The 9,724-nt window shown below is 39.3% G+C and overlaps 1 protein-coding gene across 1 annotated transcript; it reads left to right on the top strand.

Annotated features, from left to right (window-relative positions):
* The first annotated feature begins 7,062 nt into the window (after positions 1-7,062).
* Positions 7,063-7,680, top strand: LOC100675568 (keratin-associated protein 27-1). Its single transcript, XM_003410170.1, has one exon. It carries the CDS (start codon positions 7,063-7,065, stop codon positions 7,678-7,680), a length of 618 nt encoding a protein of 205 aa, XP_003410218.1.
* The last annotated feature ends 2,044 nt before the right edge of the window (positions 7,681-9,724 follow it).

The raw sequence follows: 9,724 nt of genomic DNA, 5'->3' as shown, positions 1-9,724 counted from the left end.
CCCCAGCAGCTGCCAGCTCTCCTGTGTGGTGCCCAGCCCCTGCCAGACATCCTAGTACCGCCAGAGGACCTCCAAGCTCTGCAGTCCCTGCCAAGTGCCCTACACTGTGTCTCTGGGCTTTGGCTTCAGAAGCTGCCACCCCCTGAGCTATGGATCCAGAAGCCGCTACTCACTGAGCTGTGGATCCAATGGCTTCAGACCCCTGGCTCATAGAGTCCATGGCTTTACTTCCCTGAGCAATAAATCAAGCTCCTGCCACTCAACATATTTTCCTTCTAGAAGATGCCAATATTCTTGTTACTGACCAACCTGGGGATCTGGCTTCTACAGACCAGCTTGTTAAAGGTTCAAGACTGAGACATCACTATTACCTGTCTCAAGGTCGACTTCAGCTATTAGTTGGCTAGAGTCTATATTCTACTACCTAGATGAATGATAATTGAAGAAAACTTCTATTAGTATTAAAAGCATTTGTCTCATAGTATGCCCATTCTGTTTTTCTTCAGTATCGCCTTACTTCTCTATTTCAAAATGGACCAAGAGGTCAATTTTTCTTCAAGTAAACCCATTTAATCTTATATTAGCTCACAAGTCTTCCTGTTTTTGTGTCTTGTTTTTCAAAAGACGTCTGTGCTATGAGTCAGAACTGACCGGACGGCATCTGACAATAACACAGCACCCCTGCCCCTACTGAAAATGATTATTTCAAGAAGGAGCATGTGATCAACTGAAACCAATGAGAAGCAAAGAGTGGTGAGGAAAAGAACTTCTGGTAAATTTCTTCTTAAGGAGTTTCTTAAATGACCCTCTATGAGAAACCATGACACTTTCATACTGAAGGCAAAATGGAGGAAAAGTTTGGAAAATCTGGCTCATAATTCTCAGATGGTAGAAATTCTATCATTCGCGTCTCCAATTGCCCACTATTGTCATAGCCAAAGTATTACATAACCGAATTGTAAATGATCAAGGTTTATCCCAAGGAGGAAAATTATTTCATGATAAAGTCTCTGAGATGATGTCATATATGACCTTTTATATTATCATCTTCTAAGGGAATCTGTTTATGATTAGAAACAGAGAAAGCTGTCCAGAGACCACATCCACTTTCCATCGCATTGGGGGAATGTAAGGATCAAAGTGGACATACTTTAAATTATTAACATGGTATCATAACTTTGAAGTAATCCAGAGCCTACAATATTTTTTCTGTATGCATTGCAAGGTCCAGGGAGGGGTATATGTTACTGAGTTACTTCACAGCCTATCATACCCAGAGGAAGTTAGTCATTCCTTTACCATACTCTCTGGGGGCACATCAATGTGTTCTGAGCCATAGCAGCACACCCTTTATTTATTCTCAGGAGTCACTCTCAAAGAGTATAGAATGGTTCATTCTAAAGATTATAGAGTTGTATATTTCTATCAGCATGCATAGTACTTAATAGTCTAACAATTGCAGTGTTTGGTCTATCCTGTTAAAATTTTCATAAGTGAATTTAATAACATTTAGGTGGCCTTAAATCTAAATGTGGATTTCAAGGCAGTAGGTAGATTTGACAAGATGCCATTGAATGTCATTTTCAACTCTAAGATATTAAGATTCTGGTATGTGACAGCTGGAAAGGGCCTTTGAGAGCTTCTCATCAATTTCATTATCTTATAAGATAGCCAGAGAGGCAGAGTGACTTGTCCAAATTCATGCAGCAAATTAATGGAACCAACAGGGCTAGAAGCCAAAGTCTCTTTACTCTTGACCTACTATTACTCCATTGTTATGCTCTCTTTCTGTATTAATGGCTACACAGAAGAGAAGAAGAATGGATTTAAATTAATTTAGGTAATTTGGCATAAGTTTGATTTGTGAGATTAAACTGAAGCAAGGCTAAAGGAAATAAATTGGAGATAACTGGACTGAATTATATTATTAATGTGTGACCAAACATGTACTTAGAAGCCCAGCATAGCCACATAACCAGAAATAAAAACAATATAAACTATTCAACCATATAACTGCCAAGTGCTGAACTCTGGAGAGACAGAGACAAGCTATGTAGATCCCTATTGGAATGAGAAGCACAATCCAACCTTTAAAAGAATGAAATAAGAAACACTTATAGATACATATTCCAATAACATGTTGCAAAACACACACACACACAAAGGTCTTCTCTTTGTTTTCCATTATAGTTTTATATCAACCCTGGACTGATGTTACCATGATAAAGAAGGTTCTTTGTCTACATGAAGATCCTCAGTCTGCTCAGGAATAATAGGTACTTTCATTCATTTTTCATTTATTTAGCACTCAGTATGTGCTGGACAATTGGGTGCCTCAGATCTATCATCTCATTTAATCTTTAAAACTACCTTCTGAGGTCGGCATTCTTACCATGTTCATTTTGAAGGTAAAGAAACTTAGGCACAGAAAGCCTAAGGGAATCGTTCGAGGTTACAGCTTGTAATTATAAAGCTTGTGTTTGAATCCTGACCCTGTGACTTTAGAATCTTTATGTTTAATTGCTTCGCCAACGCAAATGTTGATATTCTACCCTCTGGTGGTTAAGAGGTGCCCTTGCAGCTGCCATCATCCATGGATTTAAATATCAGGGAATTGTCTTTCAGCCACTGAGTAGCAGAATAGTCAGTCGCCAGAGCAACCGGGTAGCTATATATTCTATCCATTTTTCAAGAATAGTACAAGATAAGTAGACTATATAATTATCATTATTCAAGTACCTACAAAGCCAATACTTGATTTTTAATAGGTTGCATGAAAACACGTTTGATGCGACCAGTTGCTCTAGCCTACGTCAATCCATACTAACAAGCCAAGTAACTCCCTCTATAAATCCAGTACCAGCCAAAATCTGTCTACTCATTAAATCCAGATTGCATGCTGAAACACCTACTAATTCAGCACCTAATTAACTAGAATTTGTAAGTCAATGCCTTATCCCGAAGAGAGAAGAACTCATGGAGTGGCTTCATTCACAAATGACAGCCCTAATATTATCATCTAGAGTTTGAAGCATGTGTGCCTGCAGTAGAGCTGCACAGGCCCTCACTAATTGACCAGTTCTTGTGAGGTTAATAAGAAGGCTCTCTGCTGGAGACAACTGTGTGAATGCTGGCCTACTGGATGTCTGGCCTGGGTCCACAGGATCTAGCTACAGGACTCTAGGCTTGGCAGTGAAAAGTGTTGCCCATTTTTATGGTAAAACCTTTATAAAATACACTTGCATGCAATCAAACATTATTTCAAAATAATTGACTCAGCTTATGCCATGCTAATGAGTGGCTTGCTTAATGATTTTGTTCTCCTAATTTCACAAAGGAGTAGCTGAAAGCTAGACATGGATATTTCTATTTCTTGACTCTCCATGGTCTTGCTCTTTCTTGAAAATCCACTGGTTATATCAAGGTTTCAAAACTGTATTTTTTCTTAGCACCTTCTCTTCCTTAATTTTTTAATATACTTGTATGGAACTCTTAGTATGTGCCAACCAAACACTATTTTGGGATACATAGTGATAAAGCCATAAGTGCTTCTCGCCTTTGTGGAATCCACAGGCTAGTGAGTGACAAAGACACAATGAAGAAACAAATAAATAAAATCATCATAAAAAATCCCATTGCCATTGAGTCCATTCCGATTCATGGCAACCCCATGTGTGTCAAAGTAAAACTGTGCCCCATAGGGTTTTTAGAGGCTGATTTTCCAGAAGCAGGTTGACAGCCCTTTGTTTAGAGGCACTTCTGGGAGGATTCAAGCAGCCAGCGTTTTCAGTCGGTAGCTGAGCGCTTAACATTTTGCATCACTCAGAGACTCTTTATAATCATCATAAGTTGAGATAAGTTCTATGAAGGAAGAGGATGAGGCCCTGAGAGCAGAATCCTTTTTTATATAGGGTAATGAAGGAGCTCTGCTGTAAGAGATAACTCTTAAAAGAGGAGGAGGAAAAGCAGTATAAAAAGAAGAGGAGGGCAGTGAAAGGGCAATTCAGACAGGCAGCTGCCAATACAAAAACCTGACCCAAGGAAAACTTCACACACTCAAGGAGCTGACTGAAGATCCAAGACCACAGCCTTCAATATGGATTATACCTCAACATAAAGAAAACAGAAATCCTCATAACTGGACCAATAAGCAACATCATGATCACTGAAAAAATTTGAAGTTGTCAAGGATTTCATTTTATTTGGATCCACAATCAACACACATGGAAGCAGCACTCAAGAAATCAAAAGACGCATTGCATTGGACAATTCGGAGGCAAAGAACTTCTTCAGAGTGTTGAAAAGCAATGATGTCACCTTGAAGACTAAGGTGCGCCTGACCCAAGCTATGGTATTTTCAATCACATCATATGCATGTGAAAGCTGGACGATGAATACGGGAGATGGAAGAAGAATTGATGCCTTTGTGTTGTGGCCTTGGTGAAGAATGTTGAATATACCATGGGCTGCCAAAAGACTGAACAAACTTGTCTTGAAAAAAGTACAATGACAGTGCTCCTTAGAAGCAAGGATGGAGAGACTGAGTCTTACATATTTTGGACATGTTGTCAGGAGGGATCAGTCCCTGGAGAAGGACATTATGCTTCGTAAAGTACAGGGTCAGTGGAAAAGAGGAAGGCTATCAATGAGATGGATTGACACAGTGGCTGCAATGATGGGCTCAAGGATAACAACCACTGTGGGCATGGTGCAAAACCAGGCAGTGTTTCACCCTGTGGTACACACAGTTGCTATGAGTTGAAACTGACTCAACAGCACCTAGCAACAATACAAAAGAGCTGAATAAAGGCTGTGAGAATGGAGCATACAGGACAGAGAGAAATGGCAAGAACTGGAGTTAGAAAAATAGCCATCAGATCTTGCAAGGTGTTAGAAAAATAAGCAGCCATCAGATCTTGCAAGCTATTAGGTTAGGCTAAGGATAATGGATCTTATCCTAAGGATAATGAGAATCCATTTAAGACCTTTAGGCAGGAGAGTCACAAGTTATAATGTAAGCATCTGTACAATGGCAAATACAAATATGCATGAGAATTAAACAGGTTGTCATGGGGTTCATGAGGAGGCATAACGGGATCTTTGAACACCCAAGAGTAACCTTTCAAAATTATAAATAACTTTCATGGGTTACAAAGGTATTGTGTACAAGTTGTATCCTTTCAAGCAGAATATATTCAGGTGTGTCCTTTTTTAGAAACTATTCCCAGTTCTTCACATGCCAAGGAGGGGTTTGTAGTAAAAATTACTCAGAGCTCCTGAATGTTTCTGTGTTTCTTCAGATATGGGAAACTGGTACTTGGAGACCAAGATGCGGTGCTTAAAACATTCTTCTAACTAAATGAGCGCACCAGCCCAGAGGCAAGGACTAGAAGGCAGGAGGGGACAGGAAAGCTGGTAACGGGGAACCCAAGATTGAGATGGGGAGAGTGCTGACATATCATGAGGTTGGTAACAAAGGTCACAAAACAATATGTGTATTAATTGCTTACTGAGAAACTGGCTTGCTCTGTAAACTTTCATCTAAATTATGATAAAAAATTAAATAAACCAAACTGAAATTTCGGAAATAAAATGTAGTTAATGAATTAAAAATTTAATAGAATAAACTCTATATGGCATGCAATTAAAGACATATTCGTGATTAAGTGATGTGGAGGGATCAAATTGACAGCAACTCGAAAGATTAGATAGGAAATCTAGAGGGCGGGGAGTTTATGTCAATGGTGGAGGAACAATGCAGAAAAGGAGGGTGAGATGGTTACAAAACTTGAAGAATGTAAACAGTGTCACTGCATTGTACATACACAAACTGCTGAATTGGTGAAAGTTCTGCTATGTATATTCTCAACAACAACAAAAAATAAATAAAATAAATTCTTAAAAAATGAAAAAAAATGCTTTATTTTGTGTCACTGTCATAAAGTGAGCTAAGTAAACTGTGCTGTGAGTATGAAACTGCGTTACGTTCAGCATGATGATGTGATAAACGTAGGAGTGATTATTTTTCAGTATCCTAAAAATAAAACACAGAATAAAAAAAATAAAATAAAAATCATGTCCAAAATAGGTCCATTACAAAAACAAATTATCAACCTTTGAGAAGCACAAACATAAGTAAAGACAGTACTTGGTGCAAAGTACAGTCAAAATCCATTGGTAATTCAGAGAAAGAAGCAATCACCTCCAAATGAGGAGATCAGGGAAAAGTATCATAAAAAGGAAGCATTTAAACCTGGCCTTCAAGGAGATGAGGGGAACAAAATGCTAGACAATGGGAGAGATATCCATAGGAAATCGGCTACTTTCAGTACTTAGGGTGGACAGTAAGAAAGAATGCCATTCCAGTGGTTAAGAGCTATGTCTGTTAACCGAAAGTTTGGCAGTTCAAATCCAGCAGCCGCTCCTTGGAAACCCTATGGGGCAGTTCTACTCTATCCTATTGGGTTGCTGTGAGTCGAACCCAACTCTACGGTGATCTTTTTTTTTTTTTTTTTAGTTGGCAAGACCAGGACCTGAACTGAATGAGGAAGAACTCAATTGGATGTTCTCATTTAAAAATGTCATGAACATCATATTATCATGTTCTCCCAAGGTGGCATCTCTCAAAACCCCAGTGCTGAGTATTAACTAATATTCAATTGGTTATTTCCACATACATCCCTTATTGTCCATTCACCAATATGCAGCGTCATGGTGACAAAGGGGAAAAAAGTTAGCTTGGGTGGCATGTTGAGACTGGTGTTTGGTGAACTCTAAACTAATGAGTCAGCTATGGGGTTAAGATGAAAGCCATTCTGAAGCATTCTGAAGATTCAAAATGGACTTGCTTCTTTATTAGTAAGAGGTCATCTTCATATATAACTAAACAAAGTGCTAATGAATGGGATCCTTCAAATTAGCTCAAACAATGAGGTGGAAAGAAGTCTCAAGAAGAAGCCAACACCCAGTTTTCTGAGTATATAATCTCCACAGCAAAGAATTTAATCTTCAAACTAAGCATGCTGGGTCTTTGTGACCAACTCCAATCAAGGTCTTAGCAATATGTCCCACAGCTACTGCCGGTCCCTCGGGAGCTTCTACAATGTCCCACCACTGTCTACCATTGTACATGGCTCTAATCCTGTAAGCTTTGAAGATGGATTTTGTTTACCCAGCAGCTACCATGGCAGAACCTGGCTCCTGGAAAACTTTCAAGAAACCTGCCGTGAAAGGACCAGCTGCCAACTGAAAAACTGTAAGCAGAACTTATGCAGAGAGGAAAGCTGTGTGCAAAGCTCCTGCCTCCCCAGAGATGTCCAGACAACGTGTATTAACTCCAGGCCCTGTGAAAGGACAACATGCCAAGCAGGAGCTGCTTCACCAGCATCCGAGTGGGATCCCCAGTCTTGTCAGTCAGAAGGCAGCCAGCAAACGAGTTGTGTAGTTCGGGGCTACCAGCCTGCAAGCTACATGGCAAGGAGCTGCCCAACCAAGACTTACGTGTCTAAGAATTGCCAAACTCTGGAATGCGAATCTAGTCAAAGCCAGTCTCAGGAATCTGAATCTAGCTCCTGTAGACCCTTGGCCCTTGTCTCACCTGGACCACAACTCCTGGAATCTTCTAGCACTTATGAACCAACTTGCTGTGTTACGGGTGGTTTGCAATTGCCTAGTAATTGAAGAAACTGTAAAGGAGATGGCATATTGTAATTCAGATGGATTGATTTTTGACAGTTTTAGGGACCTTTATTTCTCTAAATATGAATTATTCTTCACGCTCGTGCGAGCATGTGTGTGTGAGTGTGTATGTAAATGAACATGTTTTCTAATATCTCTAAAAACAAGACTTCTTTTTTAAATCTTTTGGGAATCTCTGGTGGTAAACTGGTGTTGAAACTGTTTTAGATCAGGAAGAAACTATTTGTTATAGAGCAGTTAAGTGTTGCAACCAGGTAATAACGTGAGCACTTTTCCTAACAAGTCAGCCTTAATCTTTGGCAATTGGCTACTGTCCATGGAAACTTAGCTTTGGATCTGATTTGTTAATCAATATACTACCAACATCAGAAATTCATAAGCAATTAAAAATAGGTGTTAAAAGAGACCTAGAATCCCATCTAGCCTTATGAATTCTGATAATTTCTACTTTATCAGAGGCTGTGCTGGTAGTCCATGATGTCAGGACCATGACTAAAGCCTGTGTCCACACTGGTTACCTGCTAGTTTGACTACCACATCACAGCATTCTTTCAGTTAACTATGAGATTGAATATATCGCTTGGAAAATACGTGAGAATTTTGAATTTCACCTCCATGGGTGTCATAGCTACATAGTAGCCAAAGAACTTTGTATACGCATAAGCTCACATTTAGCATATTCATTTCTATTTTTTTTTTTTTTCTCAGTCTTCACTACTGCTTAAGTGTTTGTTGAGTTGGGACAAGTTCTTTATATTTAATAAATTTACTTCCTTTGGAATTATAAACTTAACTGTCACTGTATTGTTTTTATTCAATATTTTTGTGAGTTTTATAGGTTTTTTGCCTGATAAAAAGGATATGAAAGTCTGGAAGAAATAAAGAAAACCTGTTTCCTGACCATAATTTGTATGGAATAAACCAGAATTAAAGAACTTATTTGTGATAGTGAGCGGAAGATGGGGAACATAATTAATATAAAGGTTATAAAACCACAGAGTCAAAATACGTGAAAATTCATTAATTTTATTTAGATTAGCATAGATATTCTGAAGCTTTGTGTGTGCTTTTAAATGGATCTCTCATCTTTAGGGGCCACATAAACTAGTGCCTAAGAAGGGGAATTATACAGTCAGACCTCCTTGAGTCTGAATCTTAGCTGTGCTGAGTAAAGGCTGTTTGAATTCCAACCGTGTGGCTACGGGCAAGTTATTTCACCAATCTGCACCACCAATTCTTCAACTTCAAAACTGAGATGATAGTAATAGGGTCACTGTGAGTCTTAATAAGTTAGTGAATTAAAGTGCTCACTGCATTACCTTATGTATAGTAGATAATAAGATTTAGCTGCACAGTTTGCTATACAATATGGTGAGTATATTTGGAAATAAATCCAGAAATGTATGACAGATGAGGATGACTAGTCATCCAACAAATGAGAAATCAGCTATTTTATAGTTTGAAAGATGTGGGCAGCACCTTCTACTAAGGAAAATGCTTAGAAGACACGTGCCACATCTGGCTGAAGTGGGCAGGCATGTGTCTGTCAGCCTATGGCAAACCTCATTGTTATTTATTATTTACCAGCTAGCTGTGGGGGTGGGTTGGACACAGGCCTTTTCAAAGGAGAGGATTTCAACCTAAACTCTATAAACCACCACTTACACAGTTGCTTCTGTAAAAAAAAAAAAAAAAAAGGTAGAGGGTCGAAATTGTAGGGAGGCTGAGGAAGGCCTAAGAGAGAGACATAATACTATGTGATCCCCCTCAATAGTAATAGACCACATGGCAGCCATAGCAGCAGAGGGTCCATCTGTGCAGCAACAGACGCTGATGCAAACCTTCTGGCCATGGCAGTGATGGCTGCCACACAGCATTGGCACTGCAGGGAGAGACTTCATTCCGGTCACGGCCAATCAGGTAAACCTAGATGAAACTGGTCCACAGTGCAGACTGTTACTAATGCAACTCAAATCTGATTGCCTGGAAAGAGCTCAATTCACCTGTTTCTGAAAAGGAGGGGAAG

This window comes from Loxodonta africana, chromosome 20 (assembly GCF_030014295.1).
Source record: "Loxodonta africana isolate mLoxAfr1 chromosome 20, mLoxAfr1.hap2, whole genome shotgun sequence".
Taxonomy (NCBI): domain Eukaryota; kingdom Metazoa; phylum Chordata; class Mammalia; order Proboscidea; family Elephantidae; genus Loxodonta; species Loxodonta africana.
This window is presented reverse-complemented; position numbering and strand designations above follow the sequence as displayed.

Coding starts and splice junctions, on each gene's coding strand:
- LOC100675568 (XM_003410170.1), top strand. CDS start 7,063: ATGTCCCACAGCTACTGCCGGTCCCTCGGGAGCTTCTACAATGTCCCA.